Source organism: Nelumbo nucifera, chromosome 1 (assembly GCF_055504915.1).
Source record: "Nelumbo nucifera cultivar China Antique chromosome 1, China Antique-T2T, whole genome shotgun sequence".
Classification (NCBI taxonomy): domain Eukaryota; kingdom Viridiplantae; phylum Streptophyta; class Magnoliopsida; order Proteales; family Nelumbonaceae; genus Nelumbo; species Nelumbo nucifera.
Genome location: NC_142649.1, coordinates 130,597,488 through 130,622,483, shown reverse-complemented (window position 1 = coordinate 130,622,483; position 24,996 = coordinate 130,597,488). Strand labels below are relative to the sequence as shown.

General features: G+C 39.7%; 1 protein-coding gene and 1 non-coding gene across 4 annotated transcripts in view; both read right to left on the bottom strand.

Annotated features, from left to right (window-relative positions):
• LOC104589098 (uncharacterized) overlaps positions 1-24,996 on the bottom strand; it is a 116,542-nt gene that overhangs the window by 43,770 nt on the left and 47,776 nt on the right. For all 3 annotated transcript variants that reach the window (XM_088894229.1, XM_088894230.1, XM_088894231.1), the window contains one exon: positions 7,866-7,922. In XM_088894229.1, the coding sequence (XP_088750355.1) occupies positions 7,866-7,922 (57 nt within the window). The remainder of the gene's footprint in view (positions 1-7,865; positions 7,923-24,996) is intronic.
• LOC148803828 (small nucleolar RNA R71) lies at positions 14,661-14,765 on the bottom strand. Its single transcript, XR_016081601.1, has one exon. It is a non-coding gene; the product is annotated as a small nucleolar RNA R71 (small nucleolar RNA).

Below are 24,996 nucleotides of genomic sequence, written 5' to 3'. Positions count from 1 at the left end.
GTGTGGAGACAATTGTCGGATCTGTCGACGGTGATGGAGCCGGAGTAGTAGCCGGTACACGTGGGCGATGTGTATACACTTGACGGATAGGTGGGCGTTCAATAGGTGGTGGCACTGGAGGCAAGGACTTGGTCACAGCTGGAACAAAGGGAACTGGTGTCACTAGTCATGGCATGATTGGCCCAGGTTGAGGGTGGACCATGCAAGTCATAGCAATAATTAATGGTATGTCCATCCATACCACAATGAGTACACCTCCTCGGACCTGAGCCACGTCCTCTACCTCGGGCTCCCCCCGAATCTCTACCTCCAGTACGACCACCCCCACGGTTATATGTAGGTCCACCACCACCACTCCGGCCATATACCAGACCACTGCTACCACCACGGCTAGACTGAGCTCCTCAAGCTCCACCTCTAACACCACAACCCCTTGCCACTGCAAAGGCTTCTCTATCTGAGACATTAGATCCAATAGAAGTCCTCCGAAGTCAAGCAAACACCTCTTCTAAAGAAGGGAGAGCTGACCCTCCTAGTATCTGAGCCCGTATTGGTTCATACTCAGATTTCAGCCCCACCAAAAATCAAGTCACGTCAAGTTGTTCTCTCTGTTGTTGCTGAATTTTGACATCAGAAGTGAGGGGGTGATAAACATTCAACTCATTACGGATATTTCTCATACTAGCATAGTACTCCTCAAGACTCTAATTGCCCTGTTGCAGATTAAAGTATTCCTGATACAGCTGATATACTCTGGTTGTATTGTCTTGACCGGAATACAACTTCTTAGCATGGTCCCACACATCTTTGGCAGTGTCAAGAAACATGAAATTTACACTAATCTTGGGTTCCATACTATTCCATAACCATGTGATAATCTGTGCATCCTCTTGTTCCCAGTCTTCATACTCATGAGAATCAGTGGAAGGTTTCTCCTCCCTTATGTGTTTCACCTTCTTCTTTGCCTTCAGAAAAACTTCTACAGATTTAGCCCAAGGTACATAATTCTCTCCATTCAGTTTAATGGAGGTCATTTGAACATTTCGGTAGTTAGTAGGTATCATCACTTTAGATTTGCTATCACTGTTATCTCCCATTGCTGAATTCTGTTATCACTAAATTTGGCACACTGCACACTGTTTGATCACACTGATCACACTGGTTTCAGCACTTGTTATTGCTGAAGACTGCACTCTTTACACCACAAACCCTACCTACGACTACCGGAAATCTCACCACTATATGAGCACCACTCCTTCGAATCACACAAAAAAAACAGCATAAACTCTAGCACACTACAGTCTGAAATCCATCATATGATCTGAAACATAATTCCTATTTGATTCATAACAGAAAATATGCATAGAAATCTCTTACCTCATCACTTGAAAGACAAACCCCACGAGAAGAAAATCAGTCCACACAAGACACCTACTGCACCACACGAATCAACCCTCTTCTCTTCATCGATTAGGGGAGGGCTTCTTAGAAACCACAACAACCGACCACACAAAACACAACTAGAGGCATAGAAACCTCCAAGGGAAGAGGGCGACCACTCCTTTCCAACCCTTTCCCTTATCTCCAATCGATGGCAGAGAAATCAAGAGAAAACCCTAGATTGAGTGCGCAGAGAACAGAAATCAGAGAAATCAAGAAGATCACCTTCAATGCCCCCTTGCAATCCAAATCCATTTTTTTTTTGAGAAAAATTAACTGGTTTCATAAAAAAGAGAAAGAGGTACACAAGGAGGTGTACAGATACATAACAGGGGACAGACCCCTGAGAGTTATACAGGAGGAAATTTGTCACAATACAAGGACTCCAGATTGGCACCTAGTTTTGCTAAACCATCTGCAGTAGCATTTAGCACCCTTGGAATCCAGTACAGAGAAGAATTCATAAGAGCCAATAGATCTCTTGCCTCTGAAGAAGTGGCTAAGTCTCCACGGTCCAGCTTCCTGTTGTCCTAACCATTTTACGGTGTTTTCTGAGTCGCCTTCGATGGATAAGTTCTGAATACCCAGTTTGCTGACTACGCGAATCCTTGTAAGGGCTGCTAATGCTTCGGCCTTTGTAGAGTCAGCTAATCCAATTGGTCCATTGTAAACCCAGCAAACGAGCCCATTTTCATCTCTTAAGATTCCTCCTATACCGGCAACTCCAGGGTTACCCAGGGCACTGCCATCAAAATTTAGAGTCCAAGTTCTTGCCCTTCTTGTTGAGGGGACTCTAGGGGTGTGAGGAGTGTATGGGGAGGAGTGCAGAAAGTGGACCACATTCCTGTTGAGGTCGTTGATATCGACTCCTTGAACTCTTTTGAGCTGGAAGCCCACTGATTACAGTGATAAACAATGTGATTGAGCAGCTCACCTTTAGATTTTGCCTTATTTTCAAACAGACGATTGTTCCTTTCCTCCCAGATTCCCCAGAGTACTGCTTGAAGCACTATCAACCAGTAAGCCTTCCCTCTCTTGCTCATGCCTCTTCCATGCCATTGAGAAATACAATCCTGAAGGTGATTGGGAGCCACCCAACTATGCCCAGCTAGGTGAAGGAAGTAGTTCCAGATGTTTCTGGTTACCTGGCAGTGTATGAAGAGGTGATCAGCTGTCTCACCCTCACAAAGACAGAGGATACAAACATGGGGGGAGACATAAAGCCTTCCAAGGTTCTTCTTCTGAAGTAACTCGCAAGTATTAACTCGATTCAGACACGCCTCCCATACGAAGAAACTCACTCTTTAGGGGACAAGCTTGCACCATATTTTCTTAAAGGGGAAACCACAGTCTCGGTTTTCTGATACCTGAGCTTCGAAAAAAGTCTTAGACGAGAACTCACCTCCTGGGTGTGGTTTCCAGATTCGGGAATCTTGGGAGTTTGGGGAAATGTAAACTTCTTTGAGGGAGAGGAGAAGGTCAGCTAACTCGCTTATCTCCGGTTCCCTTAAAGGTCTTCTGAGGCACAAGTTAATGTTGTTTTCATTGGAGGAATAAGGGAGGCACTGAGAAATGGTTGCATCTTTGTTTAGGGTAAGACTATAAATCCTAGGATAGGAATCTGCCAAGGTGGAATCACTCCACCACAGATCAGTCCAGAATTTTATTCTATTTCCATTACCCACCCTAAATCTTGTGAAAGAAAAGAAGAGGTTATGAATGGAGGTGATACCTTTCCAAGGGGCTGAGGAGATTAACCGGTTTGAGCGGAGATTGCAGTCCCAAACATTGGCATTTAACCCATACTTTCTAGTGATGATAACTACCCATAGGGAGTTCGATTCAATGGGGAATCTCCACAGTCATTTTCCGAGTAGGGCATTGCTCTTCTCTTTTAGGTGTCCGATTCCCAACCCTCCAGCCTCTTTTGGCTTGCAAACCTGACTCCAATTTACTAGATGCCTTTTTTTATCATTTCCATCTTCCCATAGGAAGTCTCTTTGGAGCTTCTCGTGTGATCTGATTTTGGTTGGGATCTGAAATACTGAAAGGAAATAGACAGGCATGTTTGCAAGAGAAGCCTTTACAAGGGTAAGTCTGCCTCCTTTTGAGAGATAGCAACGTTTCCAAGTAGCTAATTTCTTTTCACATTTTTCCACCACTGGCTCCCAAAAGTTTGGACTTTTTGGATTCCCACCAAGGGGCAATCCCAAATAAGAAAGGGGAAAGTTTTCCACTCGCCAATTCAGTGTTTCCTTGAAACTTCCCAGAAGAGAATCTTCAATTTGGTTTATAGTTGCTAGGCTGCTCTTTGAGTAATTAATCGTCAACCCAGAGACTAATTCAAAGCATTGAAGCACTCTTTTCATACTTCTGATGTTCTTCAAATCTGCTTCTAGGAACAGAATGACATCATCTGCAAATAGGAGGTGGGAGATATTTGTGGCATCTCGACCCCTACTTGCTTTAAAGTAACCTTTGCGCTCTCCATTGATCAAGATCAAGAATCAGGTTGAACTTATACAGCCTTTCATCCACTGCAGCCACTTTGTTCCAAAATCCCTCAGTTTCAGAATTTGGAGGAGGCAGTCCCAATCTACTTTTTCGTAAGCTTTTTCCAAATCTAGCTTCACAAGAAGGCCCTTCCTTCCACTCCTTCTTCTATCTTCAACAACTTCATTTGCAATTAGGATGCTGTCTACAATTTGTCTTCCTTTCACGAATGCAAACTGATTTGGAGAGACCAGCTCTTTTAGGACCTCTCTAAATCTTTTTGCTAGGACCTTTGCCAGGATTTTGTACACACTCCCTACTAGACTTATTGGTCTGAAGTCTTTCACTTCCATGACACCATTTTTCTTTGGGATTAGGCAGATAAATGTAGAGTTATTTCCTTTGTTTATAACTTCCGTGGAGTGGAATTTCCTTAAAGACCTCCAAAAGATCCACTCTTACGATTTCCCAGCATATCTGAAAAAAGAAGATGGGGAAGTCATCGGGCCCGGGGGCTCTATCTCCATCCATCTCGAAAACTGCTTCTCTTATTTCTTGCTCCTCAAAATCCCTTTCGAGTTGGTCCTTCCCAATCTCTTAAATATAACTTCCTACTACTTCCCTTGGAGTAGAGATTTTTTAAGTGATTAAGAAATGCTTCTGTGATTTCTTCAGCATCTTCCACTTCCCTCTGGTCCACCTTGATTTTTGAGATAAGGTTCTTTCTATGCCTTCCCATCGCATAGCTGTGGAAGAATTTTGTGTTATTATCACCTTCCTTTAACCATTTGACTCTTGACCTTTGCCTCCAGAAGATTTCTTCTTTTCTGATTACCTTTTCCCAAAGATTCCTTAAATAATGTCTCCTCCTTCTATCTTCGTCCAGAACTCCTGATTGTTCCCTGTTATCCAGATCTTCCAACTCCAAAAGGATGGCACTTTTTTCCTCTGCAAATGATTTAAATTCTTTTTTCCCCCAAGCTTTCAGTTTTCTTTTCAGGAATTTCAATTTTTGCAGCAATCTATGCCCAGCCCAGCCTTCAGCTCTACATTTTGTGAAAGTCTTTATGTAACGTCCACATTTTCTCCAATCTAAAGGGGGTTTACCTTTCTTGACCGTATCTGTTCTCAGGACTAGAGGTCAATGATCTGAGATGCAGCGAGGTCTGATTTCTTGGAGGAGATTTGGGAATTTTTCCATCCAATCTGAAGTTACCAGAAACCTGTCTAGTCTGCAGCTTGTTGGGTTTTCTTGCAGATTTGACCAAGTGAACTGGCCATTGTGGAGGGAAAGATCACAAAGGTTATATCTTGAGATAAAACTGGATAAGTCCCTCATGCTTCTAGTTACTTTTCTTCTGTTGGAGTTTTCTTTAGAGAATCTTGTGACATTAAAGTCTCCTCCTACTACCCAAGGGATATCCTCAAATTCATGTAGAGCATCCAACTCTTCCCAGAGTCTTTGCCTATCTGCGGGAGCGTTTGGTTCATATACTCCAGTCAAAATCCAGTTAAAGCCATCATTGTTATTGGTGAAAAGAACTCAGATTGAGAACTCTCCTTTGTCAATTTCAGTGCCCGAGACCTCCTCTTCATTCCAAGCAATGATAATTCCCCCTGAAGTGCCTACAGCAGGAAGAACAACCCATTTCTTTCCACGAATCCCCCATTGAAGTCTATTTAGCTCCCGTTTAGGAATCTGCTTGCCACACTTCACGAACTCTACTTTCTGAGGTCCGATTTTCCCCTTTTTCGGATCCTGTATGTATAAGGTTCCCTTTTCTTCAGTTAATCCCAACTTTTCAGCTGTCTCAATAACATCTTTTCTCAGGTTAGCATCCCTTTTGTGTTTGTCCGCATTGTTTTGCCCATTGATCATCTCTTCTTGATAGTGTGGGTTAAAACTCGGTTGGGAGTGCTTTCCGTCCAAACCTGAAAGACAGTGAGGAGAATTTTGGTGAGATTCAAGAGTGGAAGATGAAGCAGAAAATAACTCAGGCAAATAAGAGGAAAGGGAAAGGGAAACTCTAGGGTAGGTGTGTGGTTCTCGTCCTCGATCTCTTTCTAAGCTTGAAGGCTCACAGTCAATCCCGTACTCAGGGTTTACAAGATGAGTGTGCTCGAGAATTTCTACACTTCCCCAAGCTTCCTTCCAAGTGAACAGATCCTTGGCCCTCAAGAGAGCCACCTCTTTGGGGTCTGGTTCGGTCTCCGTCGTGTAAGAGCTCGGTTCTTCATCTGTGTCAGTTCCATCTGTCTCGAAGGGAGAGGAAGAACTTGAATTTTCTGGTGAAGAGGGAGGCCTGTAGATTTTCCTGCTTTGTCTTCCTGAGCTGGGAGGTGTTTCTGGAATTGGTTCAGTTAGGAAATTTGGAGTCTCAGGTGGGCTTGGGCTGTGGGGGTCTACTTTCAGATCCATCGAATGGGCTTTTGGACGGCTTCGGCCCAAGTCTTGTGAAGATTTTAAGTCCTTCAGCTTGTGGGGCCTGTTAGAAGGGTGGCCCACTTTTTGAATACAATTTGAAATTTGAGCTAAGTTTCCATGGAACATCAGATCACCCCTCCTCCAGCTTATTGTAGAATCACTTAACAGATAAGATTACATCTTTTTATAGCATTCCACTACCTTCAGTCTTTATTGCTTGGACATGGATGATAATGACTAAGCTACTCGAGGAGAGCATCCAGCTGATCAGTATTCCAATAAAAGATGTCTACTTGAAGGAGGGAGCCAAATGATTTGGTCTCTCACAATTTCATAGCATTCATTTATGGTGGCATCCCGATCATGCACTATCTCAAAGATGTGTGGATAGGATGTGCAGAGAAGGGATGAAACACACCAGTGTCCTTCCACAATCAGATCTTCTTCCAGTCACCCAATTTAAAGGTTGACAGATCTGCAACTAAGTTTCTTGACTTCATAATGCCTTTCCATTTTCCACACACTTGACCCAAAGGATCCTGTGGTTGGGTTTGTCTCACTATTCGGATTGGAGCTTTCATATTTGATTCTAATTAGCCTCCTCAATATCCACTTACCCAGAAATGCTTTACTTAGCTGAGTCCTTTATTAATTATAGAAATATAGCACTTTCGAATCTGTTAACTGGTCCTGAGCATGCTAAAAGGAGCACTCATTTTTCAAAATAACTACTTGCTAACCTCTCCACTCACATAAATTACAAATTATACTTAAGCCCAACAAAATTGTTCTGTAATGACCCCCTGTTTGGCTAGTTTATCATAGCCATTTGCCGATCTTTGCACCCATTGAACTTTAATAGACGTATTCCTTGTTATCCATTTAAATCTTTTATTTCTTCCTTATAAGCCCAAACCATGCCAACATTCTTCAGCCACCTAATCACCACTACCGAGTCTCCCTCTATAATCAATTTATCCACATTCATATCTTTTGGCTATTTCACCCCTTCCAATACAGTATAGAGTTCAGCCCTTTGGGAGCCTCCAAAATTGATTGGACCCGAAGATAATGCCACAATTTTACCCCCCTCATTCCAAAATAACTAAAGAGCATACTTGATGGTAAAAGGTGAGAGAAAAATACATGCATCTAGCTGCCACAGAAGGCCATTTAGAATGATTAACCTCATTTTACTGTTTATGAATAACCTTCTAATTCCTGAAGGCCCTGAATTACCTAAGGAAGAATTATTGAGATTTAGATGGAAGAACTTGCAAAGGGGTTCTCATATTGCTAAGGTACAATCATATATGGATGTTATTTTGTCATAACTATCCTGCTTGTAATCATGTCACTTTTTGAAGCTCCAAGAGACCCCCCCCCCCAAAAAAAAAAAGAAAAAAAGAAAAGAAGGAACAACCACATTGGCGCATTGATATTTTGTTTAAGGACAAGAAGTTCAAATATTGACTTACAACACCGTTAAAAATACGTTGTTATGTACCTGTGTAACACCATTTGTCTTGTACTGAAATTTCTGAGGCCACAAGTCATAAAAATCCTGTAAAAACAATACCACCATAATGTTAAACAACTTCACTAAATTGCATACTAGAAAGACATGAATTCAAAGGATGTAAAGCAACTAAGAGACAAGGATAACTTTAGGCATGCCACAAAAGACAAATAGAGCATGGTCTTTATCACAACAGTTGCAAGAGAGTAGGTGCAATTAAGAGAAGAAGAAGAGACTTTCAAATGAATGGGGGTGAGATTCAAAATCACCTCGCATACCCTAATCTATTTTCTTTTACTAGTAAGCATGCACGTGCTTTGCACATGGCAATTCTAGACGATGATAATGATAATATTATTATATCCAAAATTTTCTGTAAATTTTATGTATTTTCTTTTTTTCATTTTTATATTTGTTTGCTTTATTTTTATTAATCAGATGCAGATTGCAAAATCCAAATCTGATTATATAAGAACCTCATCCAAATATGTGATACTCGGTTAGAGTTGTGAAGTTTCAAGCAATGTTTTAAAAAACAACCCAAAACTGGAACCATTCAGGAAACTGGTTTTTGGGTCAACAGTTTAACCATTCGATTCGAATGGACGCCCTGTTCTGACAACAAAATTAAAAATAATTAAAATAAAAAATGACCAAAAAACATGAACGGGTCAACGGTTCGACCGCTTGGGTCAATGGGTCGTTGACCAATTCAATAGCCTTTTGCCAGGGACCAGGTTTGGGGAAAAATGGAACTGGTTGCCTGGACAGTTCCTGGGCCGATAGGCTAACCATCCGGGTCAACGGTGGTTCGAAAAGATTGGGTTCAAGTCTTTTCGAGGGTTCAAGTATTCATCAAAAAAAAAAAAAGATTGGGTTCAAGTATCATTGACAGGTTGGCTAAACTCTTCTTTTCGTAGTGTTTTCTCTTTTGGGTGTATCTTCTTTTTTTTGTTCATTTATCAAAAAAATGTAAGATTTAAATAGAGGGAATTGAATGAGATGAAAAGTAGTAGACCAATAGAGATGTGGATTTAAATCCTGTTGTTACCACTATTGAATAGTGTGTGTTGTCTTAAGTATTAAAAAAAATGAAATTTAAACCTTACAATTAAATAGGGACTAAATTGAAAAATGAGTATTTTAATAAAAAAAGTTCCACAATCTTATTCATATTTTTAATAGTAGTGTAAATATAGAATTATAGATGTGTTCAATTTTCTCTACAATTTTTTGTATTTTTGTGTGTAAAAATAATTCTAATATATCACACTTACTTTTTATTTAATATGATCAATATGTGATATTATACATGTGCCTAAATAGGGATGGCAAATTTCCCCATCCCTGACGGGGACCTAACTTCCTCAACCCGTTGCCATTCCTATACCTAAATGCTTTTTTTATGCAAAATTTACGTATTTTTTCATTTTTGTATTTTTATATTTTATTAGTTTTTATTAATTATTTATGACATTAAAGGTTAACACATTTAACCAAAAGTTGGACTATTTATTATTACTTTTTATATTTCATTTTTGGTTAGTTTTAAATTATGCATTTCATTTTCATTATTATATAATAAAAATAATTCTTTTTATTACACTTATTTTTTTAATTTGATTAAAAAAATATTACAAATGTGACTAATTTTTTTTCTGCATTTTTGTAATTTTCTATTTTTAAAATTTTAATACCTAACTAGGACTTCGTAGGTTGATCAATTTGATTCAGATGGTTGAATTACTTAGCCACCACTTTGATAAAAATTGGTTTTGCGTTTGAGTCAGTTTTAAAATATATGGTTTTATATTATCAAAAATATGGACAGAGATCTAATTAGAAGCATTTTAGTGAAAATAACTTAAAAATATAGGATTTAATACCTTAAGTATAAGACTTAATGAGAGGGGATTAAATGTGGTGGAAAGTAATAATTGAAGTTACATTTTCAACCCTTACAATTAGAGATGGATTAAATACACAAACATAGGCATTTTAGTATCCATTAAAGCTAGCATTAAACAAAGAAGTAGAGGGTAATTTTAGTCCAAAATAAGTTTCACATTGCATTCACACTTTTATATATAGTATAAATATTAATGAGAATAATTATAAAAATAACCTCCATTACACACCTCATTGCAAATGTAAATACAAACACAAAAAATACTATCATGCTCAGCTTGCATAAGTTGTCGTCAAGCTTCAGCTTGGTAACACCCTTGTGAGGCAATCAGCCAACTAATCTCCAAATTTCACAAAGGGCAAGCAAATCCCTCCGCTAGAAATCCTCTCCCTAATGAAGTTCTAGTCCACTTCAATGTGTTTTGCATGACCATGTTGGACAAGTCTATGAACTATATTTATGGCTGCTTAGTTGTCACAATACACTCTCATTGGGATATTAGCCTGTATCTCCATCTTTGTCGACAAATTCTTTATCCACAACAGTTCTGAAATTCCTTGAGCCATCACTCTGTATTTTGCCTCTGCACTAGATTGGACCACAACAGACTACTTTTTACTTCTCCATGATACAACATTACCACTAACCACAGTACAATACCCAAAAGTAGAATGTCTATCATCAACAGAACCTACCAATTGCATCTGCATATGCTTCAACTTTAAGATGTCTATGGTTAGAATATAGTATCCCTTTACTTGGACATCCCTTTAAATATTAAAGGATCCAGTTCACTTCCTACACATGAGATGTTGTAGGCCTGCGCATATATTGACTTACAATACTCGCATCATATGATATATCAAGCCTGGTCAAACAAAGATAAAGAAGGGGGCCAACTAATCTATGGTAGGCATCCTTATCTAGAAGAATATATCCATCATCAGCCCCTAACTTATGATTGGAATTCATAGGAGTTCCATTTGGCTTGTATCCCAATTCCCCACTTGTTGAAGCATATCAAGAACATATATTGCTTGTGAAATACAAATTCCTCTCTTCAACCTTGACACCATAATCCAAAGGAAGTATCCAGGTTTCCAAGATCCTTGATCTTAAATTCAGAAGAAAGGAAAACCTTCAATTCAACAATGTCAGGCATATCATCCCATATGGTGGCAATGTCATCAACATACACTATCAACATAGTTACATACCCACAAACTCTCCTTATGAATAAGGTGTGATTAGATTGAGATTTCTTGAATTGAATATTCAAGACAGCTTTCTAAATCTATCAAACCAAGCTTCGAGTGATAGCTTGGGGCCATAGAGAGATTTCTTCAAGCAGCATACCTTCCCTTCACCACCTAGGATATTCACTCCTAGGGGCAATTCCATATACACTTCTTCCTAAAGATCACCATTAAGAAACACATTCTTCATATTCGTCTAATACAAAGACTGGAATAGTGGACAAAAAAGACATAATGACACAAATGGAGGTAGAGGAAGAAGACTTGGGATCAAAATCAACAAGAGGATCAAAATCAATGAGAGGCTCAAGTTCAATAAGTTGGTTACCTGGATTACTTGAATCCAAGGGGTTAGATTGTGGTGGATGTTCAGTCTCAAGAGAAACCTTCTTCTTTCACCTAATGCAAAACTACTACAACGATGATGATGGCCGCACAGGAGCATGAGAAGACAAAATAGGGTTATCAATGCAAATAGAAGAAGGAGAAAAAAAGGATCAGAAGTACTAACTAGAGTAGGAACACGAAGACCAAATGGAGTCTGATCATCACTAACTCTCCCCTAAAGAGAATGATGAGATGATTGATACAAAGGAATTGACTCAAGAAGGTGGCATCCTTGGATACATACTTCTCTTACTAGACTGATGATTAAGACATCTATAACCTTTCTAGACAAGAGAGTACCCAAGGAAAACACACTTGATAAACTTTGGATCAAACTTTAGAAGAGCAGGATTTATATAACGAACAAAGAAAACACAACCAAAAACCTTGAGAGGAAGATTGAAGGCTGGCTCATCAAGAAATAAGAGATGAGGAGGAGAATGAAGATGAAGGGTCCACAAGTCTATTTATGGGTACATAGTTGTTTGGACTGCATCTCCTCAAAAAGCGAGTTGGAACATGCATCTGCAATAACAAGCTTTTCTAGCAACTTTAACCACATGCCTATTTTTCCTTTCTAATACCTCATTCTATTAGGGTGTATTTGAATGTGATATTTAATGAATTACACCCTTTCATTCAAGGAATATTTGTAGATGTTTCTCAAAATACTTTGAATTGTCAAATCTTATTTTATTATTTTTTCTCAAATTGTGTTTCCATCATGTTGAAGAAATTCTTAACAATTGAAGGTACTTCATCTATACTCTTCATCAAGTATAGCCAAAGTATACTTAATGCAGTATAGCAAGCTTCATATGGAAGTTCTTTTCCTTTCTATTTGGGGTGAGTGGATTCGATCCATCAACTTCAGTTCTGTCCCTTTTGCAGTAAGTTGGTCTATCTGGAGGGAGAGAAACAGAAGAGTTTTTTAGAATAGGTCAAACAACATTGAATATATGGTAGCTGCAGTGACCAATCTGATTTCAGAATGGGTTCTCAGACATCCAGCTTTCAACCAAGTCTCCAAGGACGATTTGATGGAAAATTTTCGGAATACCCTAGAATTATAGCCTTGTAATGTAGAATCATTTTCAATTTGAAGTTTTCAGAATGTATGTGGTGTGTCAACTAGACAACCGAGGATGTTAGGATGTAACTCTTATTTCTTTTAATGAAATCTTTTTCTCGATTCTTCAAAATAAATAAATAAATAATCATCAAGGAAGAGAATATACATACATCCACCCATGCAAGAAATAGAGTATGGACCCCAAATATCAGTATGTATCAAATGAAAAGCAACATTACTCCTTTTATTACTTGCAAAATATAATGTTTTACAATGTTTTGAAAGATGACAAACATCACATTGCGGACTAGAACCAAACTAAAACAAACTAGGAAACAAAAGTTTTATACAAATGAAGACACATGGCCAAGATGACAATACCAAATGAAAGTTTTATACAAAAGAAGATTACAGAGGAATTATGGGTCTTAGTTGATAAGCCTATATTTGTACATATTTTCATACCTCTAACTTGATGATTTTGGTAATAATGTTTTTAGAATTAGCATGGTATTGCACTAATTATGATGAAATTGTCTTGCAAGATGATTTGGAGCTTAATTGTGCAATTTTAAGGAGGACTTCGATTTAATTGATCAAGATAATCATAGAGGAAGGACCATGCACCAATGATGCTCCATGATGTAGCCATGAAGGAGAGAATCCATTGAAATCGGATTTGATACGTATGCACAAAAATCAGGAAATTTCCTGTTTTGATATTGTTCCCGTATTTTGGGCATAACTTTCTGCCTACAACTTGGATTGAGGTGATTCAAACAGCTAATTAAGATTATATAGTTATTTGTTTAATTCAATTCAAGACCTTTATTATTTGCATGAGGAATTTTTATTGTTATGCTTAATGCTTTAAAAGAATTGGCCAATCTTTTAATGATTTGATGATTTATGCATCACTGACCAAAGGATTGTTATGAATTAGATCAATAGGAATAAAAATCGCATGATAGACTATGATATCAAAAAATGATTAGCTCATGTGTGGGAATCAATGAATCTTAGTGAGTCAAATCCCCTTCTACGATTAGAGGTTTCCAAAGAAATCAATGCTTATTTTTCCTTTTGACAACCACTTAGAAATTTGATGGTAGAATTTGATTAATAAAGGATTAATATGACTTGAGAAAGCTTATTAATTAATTTAGGGAAATCCACCATCACATGCAAATAACTTTAATATACCTTAGGGTAATTTCGGTCTTGGGTTGGATTAAATAGGTAATTATATAACCTTGATTTAATGAAATCTAAACCCTAACTGCACTCATCCATCAATTCAGTTTTTAATTAAGTTCTTGGATTTGCATTAATTCTTTTAGTTTTTTCCTTCAATTGATTTACGAGTTCAACTTAGGTTAGTTTAAAATTGATTTAGTACTGTGATCTAGTCTCTATGGGATCGACACTTTTCTCATCATTATACACACATTTGACTAAGGTACACTTGCCTGAATTAACTGTGCATAAATTACACAACAAGTTTTTGGCGCCATTGTCGGGGACTAGTTTATTGCATATCAAAACTACCTGAATTAGCCTTAGATTGAACATCTATTTGTTTTATTTTCGGATTTAAAATTTTCTTTTCTATTGGGTTCAGCTTTATAAAATTTTTTAGGAAATTTAAAATTTTTTTTCTCTTTTCTTTGAAGGTTCGTGGTGCATGACATGCACAAGGGGTGGAGAATTAATACCCCTTGATCAAGAAATCGAAAGGACTTTGACAAAGCGAACAAGGGAGAAAGAACAAGATGGCTCAAGACCAAAATAATCCAAGGACATTGATCTCCTATGCTATACCTACTCTGGATGGTACTACATCAAGCACTAGGAGGTCGAATGTGCAAGCAAACAGTTTTGAGATTAAGCCTGCAATTATTCAGATGATCCAGATGAGTGTGCAATTTTCTGGCCTCAATGATGACCCTAACTCTCATATTGCTAATTTTCTTGAAATATGTGATACTTTTAAGCATAATGGAGTTAGTGATGATGCCATTAGACTTAGGTTATTTCCTTTCTCCTTAAGGGACAAAGCAAAAGATTGGCTTAACTCTCTTCCTGCAGATTCGCTTACTACATTGGATGACTTGGCACAAAAGTTTTTATCGAAGTATTTTCCACCTGCTAAAACGGCTAAATTAAGGAATGACAACAATTTTTTCTCAATTTGATAATGAAACCTTATATGAGTCGTGGGAGAGATTTAAGGAACTGCTTAGGAACTGTCCTCACCATGGTCTACCTGTTTGGATGCAAGTGCAAACTTTTCATAGTGGCATTAATCAATCTAATCGTTCAATGTTAGATGCAGCTGCAGGTGGTACCCTTATGAGAAAAACTCTCGAAGAAGCGTATGAACTTTTGGAGGAGATGGCGGCCAATAGCTATCAATGGGGCAATGAGAGAGCAAATAAAAAGGGAGTTGGAATTTATAATGTCGATTCTATCACTACATTATCAATTCAACTTGCTACATTAAATAAGAAATTGGAAAATTTGGGGGTTTCAGCTATGAGTATTTCTTCTGTTCCATTCCCTTCTTGTGAGCTTTGTGGGCAAGGGGGACACACTAGTGTAGACTGTCAAGTAGGAAATCCATTTTCTTCTTCTTCTGAACAAGCTAATTTTGTTTCTTAAGGTGACAACATGTCCAATTTCAATCCCTACTCCAACACTTACAATCCAGGATGGAGAAGCCATCCAAATTTTTCTTGGAGTAATAACCAACAAAGAGCACCTCCCGGTTTTCAGCAGCAACAATAACAAAATCCACAAGAGAAGAAGCCAAATTTAGAGGATATGATGGCAAAATTTATCAACAGTATGGAGGCAAGAATTCAAGGGTTGGAAACTCAAATTGGACAACTTGCTCAAGCAATTTCAGCAAAACTACAAGGAGGATTACCTAGCAATACCGAGAAAAATCCCAGGGAATAAGTAAAGGTCGTCACTCTGCGAAGTGGAAAAGAACTTAGAAAAGAAGAAAAAGATAATGAGCAGGTAAAAGAGGAAGAAAGCCGAAACCTTGAAGCCAAAGAAGGAAACTACAAGTCATCAACGGAGAAAAAGGGAAGTTCTTCTACTCTTAATTTAAAATCCTACAAACCCCCTCTTCCTTTTCCTAAAAGATTTCTTAAGGCTAACTTGGATAAGCAATTTGCTACATTTCTAGAGGTGTTTCAAAAGTTGCATATTAATATTCTTCTTCTTGATGCTATTTCTCAGATGCCAAGTTATGCCAAACTTTTTAAGGAAATAATTTCAAACAAAAGAATGTTGGAGGAGTTTGAGATGGTAAAACTTAATGAGGAATGCTCAACAATCCTACAAAATAAATTACCTCCAAAACTCAAGGATCTAGGGAGCTTCTCTATTTCGTGCACCATTGGCGAAATTAATTTTGATAAGGATTTATGTGATCTTGGTGCAAGCATTAATTTGATACCTTTTTCTGTCTTTAGGAAACTTGGGTTGAAGGAGCCAACACCAACCACTGTTTCTCTACGATTGGCTGACAGAAGTATCAAATATCCAAGGGGAGTAGTGGAAGATGTTTTAGTAAAAGTAGATAAATTTATTTTTCCTGTTGACTTCATCGTTTTGGACATGGAAGAAGATTATGATATGCCCCTAATTTTTTTTTCTTTTTTGATGAATAATAATAAATTTATTGATTCAGAAGCAAATTTAGAGTGAATTCATACATCATCCCAGCGAGAGGCGCGAGCTGCAGTCCCTCCTTGAATCTTACAAGTAAACTAGGAAAGAAAAACAAGAATCACAACTAAGCCCAAAATAATTCTTCCCTATTTACCCCTTGCTTAGCTAACATATCTGACAAAGTATTTGCTGATCTCCCCACCCACTGTACAGTGACCAACATATTCCTTATCAACCAACTGAATTTCTTCATTTCATTCTTGTATCGCCACATAGCCTCTTCAGAATTTTTCAACCAACCCACCACCACTTTGGAGTCCCCCTCAATTATTAGTTGTTGTACCCCCAGCTGGTTTGCAAATTGCACCCCTTGTACAACAGTTAAAAGTTCTGCCCTAATGAAGTTCCCAAATCCCAAGGGACCTGAGTAAAGCAACAAAATCTCTCCCTTCGCATTTCTCAAAGCACCCCCCATTCCGGATAAACCTGGATTACCCATGCTACTTCCATCAAAGTTCAACTTTAGTGAGCATTCGGATGGAGAAGACCAGCTTGTAATTGATTTGTCCTTAAGAGATGAACACCTCGCTACTGCTGACCAATTTCTCCAAAGGTCATTAAAGGAGAATTGATGAAAGATTTCCAAGGTCTTCAGCCAATGTATTGCCCTATTCAACACACAGTCTTTCAAATCCTGGCTGCTCCTTTCCTTTTCTTGAAAGATTCTAAGATTTCTTTCTTCCCAAAGAGTCCAAATCAAAGCAGCACGAGCACAACTCCACATAATTCTCCCTATTTTTGTAGGCCAATAAAAGGTAGAATGGTAGAGTGGTTGATGAAAGATTTCCAAGGTCTTCAGCCAATGTATTGCCCTATTCAACACAGTCTTTCAAATCCTAGCTGCTCCTTTCCATTTCTTGAAAGATTCTAAGGTTTCTTTCTTCCCAAAGAGTCCAAATCAAAGCAGCACGAGCACATCTCCATACAATTCTCCCTATTTTTGTAGGCCAATAAAAGGTAGAATGGTTGAAGAGCATGTGAACTTCTGCAAGTAGACTCCAACTATCCCCAAACAACAAAAGTAGCCAAGCCCAAAGGTCTGCAGAAAAGGGATAAGATATTAATAGATGGTAACAATCCTCACCGTGAGCTCTACAGAGGATACACCAATTAGGAGAAATACAGAGGAAAGGTCTTCTCTTTTGTAGGTTATCTAAAGTGTGTACTTTTCCATGGAATACTTCCCAATAAAATGCCATAATTTTTAACTGGCCTACACCAAATTTCTTTTGACGGAAAGGGTTGGTGAGTAGAAAGTTGAGAGATGGACTTGAAGAAAGAAGCACAAGTGAAGGTTCCATTGGGTCTAGGAGTCCAAACCCTCTTATCTGGCTTGGAGAGATCCAAACAAACCTGATTAAGACAACCAAGCAAAGCAGAAAGAGAATCAATTTCATCATCCCTAAGACCTCTACGAAACCCGAAATCCCAAGTAGGATCTAAGGGTGTTCCCAAAGGTGAGACAAATTTTGAGACCACCACTTTTTTGTACAAAGAAATAAAAAATAGCGAAGGGAACAAATCCTTTTACGGTGTGTCTCCTACCCAAATATCCTCCCAAAAATGGACAGAGTTGCCAGAACAAACTTCATACCTAATAAAATTAAGGAATTGAGGAAGGGTGTTGTGAATAGCCTTCCAAGGTGTTGCTAGGTTAGCTTGCCTCGATACACCAGCATCCCATCCATTCTCTAACCTCCCATGAATGCTTCCCACCACCTCATGCCACAATCTCTCTCTTTCCAAAGGCCATCGCCATAACCATTTCCCTAACAGAGTTTGATTTTTTCTAGTTACCCTCCCAAGTCCCAAACCCCCCTCTTCTTTAGTTTTGCACACAATTTCCCAATTAACTAAGTGATCCTTTTTTTCTTGTCCCGGTTCCCATAAGAAATCTCTCATCAACTTCTCTAGTTTCCTAGCTTCCCTAATTGGTATCCTAAAAACAGACAAATAATAGGTAGGTAAGTTAGCCAAGGTAGCTCTTATTAGGGTAATTCTCCCTCCTAAAGAGATATAATTCCTTTTCCATGAGGCTAATCTCTTCTCAAACTTTTCTATCACTGGGGTCCAAAATATACTCTCCCTAGGATTTGCCCCTAAAGGAAGCCCTAAATATGGCATAGGCCAAGCAGAAGTGGAACACTCAAGACACTCCGCAATAGCCTCGACCTCCCCTACCTCCAAATTTATACCCGCTATGCAGCTCTTTTCTAGATTTATTCTCAAATTAGAGATACTTTCAAAACCTTTTATTAGCTCCTTTAGGTTTGCTACCTTTTCGCTAAGACCTTCACAAAAGATCATTAGGTCATCTGCAAACTGAAGGTGGGTGACAGGAACTTGGTGTCTCCCTATTCTCCAATCCCTAATGGCATCTTCTCTGTCAGTCTTAGTAATGATCCTACTAATCACATCAGCTACTAAGGTAAAAAGGAATGGTGAGAGTGGATCCCCTTGCCTGACACCCCTGCAAGCTGGAAAAAAGTCCCTCACCATACCATTTACCAGAATAGAGTAGTGACAAGTACTGATACACCCAAAGATCCAATTACACCACTTGTCCCCAAACCCACAGTTTTGCATAACCTCTAATAGAAACTTCCAGTCCACCAGATCATAGGCCTTGTCAAGATCCAATTTACAAATGAATCCTCTCTTACTAGACATTTTCATTTCCTCCACACACTCATTTGCAATTAAGATCTGATATGTTATTTGTCGCCCTTGAATGAAAGCCCCCTGTGTTTCACTAATGATAGAAGGGAGGACTATTTTGATCCTCAATGAGAGCACTTTAGCCAGAATTTTATAGATGTTTGTCACCAGACTAATAGGCCTAAAATCTTTTGGGTGGTTGGCATCAATTTTCTTAGGTATCAGGGCCAAAAAAGTGGCATTAATTCCAGGGCTTATAGTGTGATTGTCTGCAAATTCCTTAAAGAATTCAACTAAATCCTCTTTCACCACCTCCCAACAGTCTTGATAAAAGCCCATTGTAAAGCCAGCTGGACCCGGAGCCTTGGATCAATCCATTAGAAAGACAACTTTCTTAATCTCTTCTTCCTTGAAATCCCTTTCCAGCCACCTTGCCACTCCATCATCAATTCTTGGCCAATCCACCCTTTCCATGACTGCTCTCTACTCAAAGGTCTTCTATAAATCTATTTGAAGTGGTCCACAAATTTTCTGGCTATGTCATCCTGGTTGGTAATTACCTCCTCTCCTATCTCTAGCTTGGTCACAAGATTCTTTCTTCGTCTCCCATTTGCCAAATCATGGAAGAATCTAGTGTTCCCATCGCCTTCCTTAATCCACTTGTGTCTAGATTTTTTGTCTCCACCTGATTTCTTCCCTCAATAACACCTCTTCCAAATCCTTTTTCAGTTGTCCCCTTAACACTCTGTCCTCCTCGGTCAGCCCATTTTGAGATTCCTTTACATCCAAGTTCTCTATGCGAGAAATTAGGCACAGTTTTTGCTCCTCAATTCTGCCAAACTGATCTCTATTCCACTCTTTTATTTTGGCTCTCAGCCTTTTTAATTTCTTATGGAACTTGATCCCCTTCCATCTTACCCCCCTCTCCTCCTCACCCCACCATTCCTTCACTTTTTTCACAAAATATGGATGGGTGAGCCACATATTTTCGAATCTAAAAGGTTTGGGTCCTATAGAAAATGACTCAGTACCTATTTGGATAGGACAGTGATCGGAGGTGACCTTGGGTAACGCTCTAGGAACCAAGTTTTCTAAACTATTCTCCCAGGCAAGGTTAAATAAGAATCTGTCCAGGTTCGAACACAAAGGGGTTTCCTAAAGGTTGAACCAAGTGTAACTGGCTTGCAGCAGAGGTATTTCCTTCAGTTCACATTCTTCAATAATACCATTAAATTTCCTCATGCTTGTTGAAATTACCTGTTGGGGATTACTGGTTTCATCAGAGAATCTAATGACATTAAAATCCCCGCCTAGGCACCAAGGACCATCCTATAGCCCCTTGATTGCATATAGTTCCTCCCACATCTCATTCCTCTCTATAGGAATTAGGGCCATAAACATTGGTTAAGACCCATACACACCCACTCTCTACATTCTTACACTTAATGGAAACTAAGAATCTGCCTATCAATTCTTCCACTACTTCCACAACATCCTCCCTCCACAGTGTTACGATCCCCCCCCCCCCCCGAGGCTCCCCAAGAAGGAGACAAGCTCCAACCTAAACCTCTAGATCTCCAAAAACTCCTCACCCATCTCCCATCTAATTCCATCATTTTGGATTCTTGTAACAGCACAATATCGGGATTTTCCCTTCGAAGTAGGTCTTTGATCACCCTTCTCTTTCTTGCACTCCCTAACCCTCTTACATTCCAACTAATAATTTTCATCGAGACAAAATAGCAAAAAACCCATGAAAAGGCCATAGTCTCCTCATATTAGGCCCTTCCTCCTATCCCCTCTACCACTAAATTCTAAATCCCCCTAAATGTCTGAAATTAGCCTTTCCACTTCAGATCTTTTTTTCTTATTTGTTCCGTTCCCCCCCCCTTCCTAATACAACAATCATCCTTTGGCTACAACATCTTTCTAAGAGTCCTTCCTGTTTTTTTTCCTCCATTGTACAAATCAGCTCCCAAATTTTGTCTGCCTCCCCCTTACTACTTCCTTCCAACACCCTCTCTCCTTCTTCCACTATCACCCTCTCTCTTGCATCAGTACCTCCTGGATGGGAAGCTGGGATATCTGTTACAGGCATAGCAAACAAGTCAGTACCTATAAAAGAATTGACACCCATACCTGGTAGGACGGGGGTAGGACTAGAAACACTGGAATTGAAGTGCTGACAGGCGGCAAATGGTTTTAAGGCCTTTCCCTTTTTTGGACAAGGTTGTGAAGTAAACATAGTGAAAGAATCACTTCCGGACGACCTACCCACTTGGAAAACATTTCTCTGTGTTTCCGACACTGGAATACCCACATCCATCCTCACGGCCGATTCTTGTCCCTCTCCACCAAGAGGTAGGAGGAGTTTTCACAACTTTAAAACCATTTTCTTCACCATTTCTAATCTTCCTGGCACCTACCTCTTCAGTCTCTTCCTCTAAAAACAACAGCTCTGTATGCAGACTTTCTATTTCAAGTAACTCATTGTTGCTTTTCGGAGACAGACTTCCCAAACTTAACGTTTCGTCTCTATCAGAATCGTCACTGCTGTTTTGTTCACACAACCAATCTTCAGACCCTGTTCTGTTCAAATTACTAGGCTTCAGGTATCTCGGGTTGCGCCTATCTGGTGAAAGACGGTTCGCCAAATTGGATGGAACCCACTGTAGAGAGCCACGAGATTGAGAGTCTTGAGATTTTGCGCCTGATCTGTTCGATCGAAAGGAGGGATTCGGGGTAGAAGAAGATAGACGCTTAGTCTTGTCTATCAGCTCATCCCTCCTCCCAGTCACGTGCTTACTTAAAGTGTCCCTCGGCCCAACTTTCTTGTAATGGGCCTTGGGCTCAAGACTATAGGAACCCAACTCTAAGACCTTTACTTGAGTTGCCTTCTCCGGCCCACCACAAAAGGGATCCACTCAATTGGGCCCATTTTCTAATTCTTTTCGTCCCACGTGACCTCTTAATGGTCGAGCCAGCAACCTTACCTGTTTGAGGTTGCTTGTTCAGTCCTCTCCCTTTCGCCAATGGTAAGTTTTTGTCTGTTTCCCCTGACACCACTGTTAGACAATTTTATATGCCCTTAGCTTCAATCAGACTGATGTACTTTATGAGTTTATTGTAAATGAATAAAAGGGCATATTTGATTCATGTTCCCTTGGTATGTTTCTGTGTAATACCCTTAAACTGGACACTTAATGAGACTCATGTTAGTTTAGAATGTTCACAACCAGTGGGTCAGTCTGGGGAGACCTATCCTGACAAGGCTGACACTGTGGTGCCACCAAGTCGGTTGGGTTGGCCTGTCTCAGCTGCCAGGGTGAGATCCTAGGCACATACAGTGTAGGATTAATTGAATCTATGAACTGGACCAGATTTCCAGTATTGCCCTGGACCTTGGAGATTGATGGGCAAAACTGGAAAGTTACACCCGACCCCTAGACTCGATTATGATACTGCACTAGGTGTCGGATTGGGTTGTCTTTGATGTGCCAATCAGTGAGATCCTTAGCGGGGGTCAAAACCTGGGTATGTTGGGACAGTTTGAGAATTCATCTGAGTGGTTGATCATTGTGACAGGATCAGCCCCTTTGTCGGACAAAGGTAATGATCGGGGATGCACTCTCACTGATGGAAACCAAGACTGCCGGCAGCCGATTTCAATCGTTGAGATTTGTTTTGCAAAGTATATTTTATATGAGATATAAAAGTATATATATTATGGTTTCTAAAATGTTTGCAAGAAGGTTTTAATTCCCGGGATCCATATAAGTAGAGAGTGCAACACTGTTCCTTGCAGTCAAGGGAGAGGTCCTCTCTTGTCGGGCAGTGTATGATCATTATGGGCTGAGAGGTTAAGTGTAAGACCGTTGAGGATAATACCTGATGGGCTAATCTTGCATCTGCCCACAGTCCCTGGGTGTTACAAGGTGGCTTGGCCCAGGGACCACTTAGGGTAAGTATTGGGCCCATAGAGCCCATAAGATGGGTTTTAGGGGGTGCACTGTCCATAACAGTGTAGATCAATGCTTGGGTCCCACGCCATACAAGGAAGCCCAACTGGGCAGCAGTTAGGAAGGTTAAGTGAGTACATAAGCTTAATGGGCCTAAAGCCCATTTCGAACTGGGCTATTTAATTAGTTAATTATGGGACGAATTCTGAGATAGATTAGCAGATAGGATAGGGTCTTCATCCTATCCACTCAGAGAGTCCAGATCTGAATGTGATTCAGATCTAGAAACCTCCTAATGAGATTCGGAGAAAGCTAATCTAATCTACAGATAAGATAAGGGTTTATCCTTATCACCTGAAGAGAAGGCTGATCCAAATATGATTTGGATAAGCAGCTTCTAATGGGATTAGGAGCTGATCCTTTAGGATTAACAAAAGAAGGGGGCGGCAGCCTAAAGAAGACACACATTCAGATCCTCTTGAGTGCTGAAATCAAAAGAAGAGAGAATTCTGCACCCTGCGAATACTCTCTTGCCGCCTCCTTACTGCCGCCGCCATTACCTTCAGTTCGATCTCTAGTTCTTGGGAGAAATCAAGATCTGATCTTGATACCAATCTTTTGGGAAAAGATAGATTGGAGCTGTACTCACAAGCCATCCAGTTGATTCTTGCGAAGGGTCAAGTTCTTTTGGAAGAACATTGCTGATTCTGCTCCATCTTGCACTGCGCCATTTTTAGTGGGAGCAGATTTTGGATCCTTCCTTGGGCGTGAACACCTCCATTGGGAGATACTGTTTCTCCATATCAAGTATAATCCTCTCCTACTCCTTTTGGTTCAGATCTGGCTTGGTTCATGGTTCAAGATTGATCCTTGAAAAATATGTTTTCTAAATAGGGAATGCAATTCCTAGTTGAAGGGAGAGAAAAATTTTTGAAATTCGCCCCCCTTATTCCGCAAGATCTGGGCGTCTATACGATGGATCTCTCATCCCTTCAACCACCTACACAAAGGATTTGTCATTTGTCATATCCTTATCTTGCTTTCTCCATGTTTGACCTTCCAACTGCCCCAAAACTTTTTGGCTTCCCAGAACTTGTTGGCCCTTTTTAGTGAAACATTCCTTCCCATTTGAATTAACCAATCTCACAGGTCCATGTAGTGCTTCTTCTTCCTCCTCCTCTCCTACCATACAAGCCTCCTTCCACAGCCCTGCTTCAATGGAGGAAGCTAACCACACAGAGACAAAGCTCCCCTCTGTTCGTACCTCTATCTTTCATGGAATGTCTTCTGGCTTCACACCACTTAGCAGGATTGCTACTGAGTAAAGATCACCCCAGAAAGCTCCTTTCAAGATTCCTCCACACAATACAGCTATAGACTTTGCTATTTCTTGTTTCCATGAATGAAATGGCAAGCCTATTACACGCACCACCACACCATCTTCGACAAAAAAATCCTTGGAGTTGGATGTTGGATTCCATTTAAAGACTGTGAATGATCCGAAATCAGCCTGAACATTGATAGCTGAAATTTCCAAATCATTCTCTATTGGATCTAGGATGGCTTTACAGCTATCGAAGGGGGTTACTATGAAGACACTCTTCAGCTTCAACCTGGTTGCCAGTAAATCAGCTACCCTCCTCCAATCATTAACCTTTTCCTTGGCTTGTATCACAAACTAACTATTCCACTCCTCTCTCTCTAGACCTCCCACCATTCTGCATTGGCCTTTTGTTTTTGCCATGACCACTAGCCCTTGTTCTACCCTTCTGTTGCTGAGATATGCCTTCTCCTCCCTTATGGAGGCTTTTTTATCATTTACTACTCTTTGGACTAAGAACTCTTTGAGCAACCAGTCAACTTCCCCCCAACCTTGGTTATGTTTTCCTGCTGATAGACACACCAGTTGCCTTTGTCCCTTACCAAAAAACTCAGCCAAAGCTATGAAGAAACCTTTTCTATTCCTCTTACATTCAACAACATATCTTCTCCCTTCTAATGTACTAAAACCCTGCCAGTTTATCTGCTTACCTTTTGAACAGGCTCCAGCTATGAACTCTCTTAGCCACTCGATCACTTCTAATCCTTCCAGCAACATTGTACCCTTTTTCGCTTCCCTTACCTTCAGGCTTAC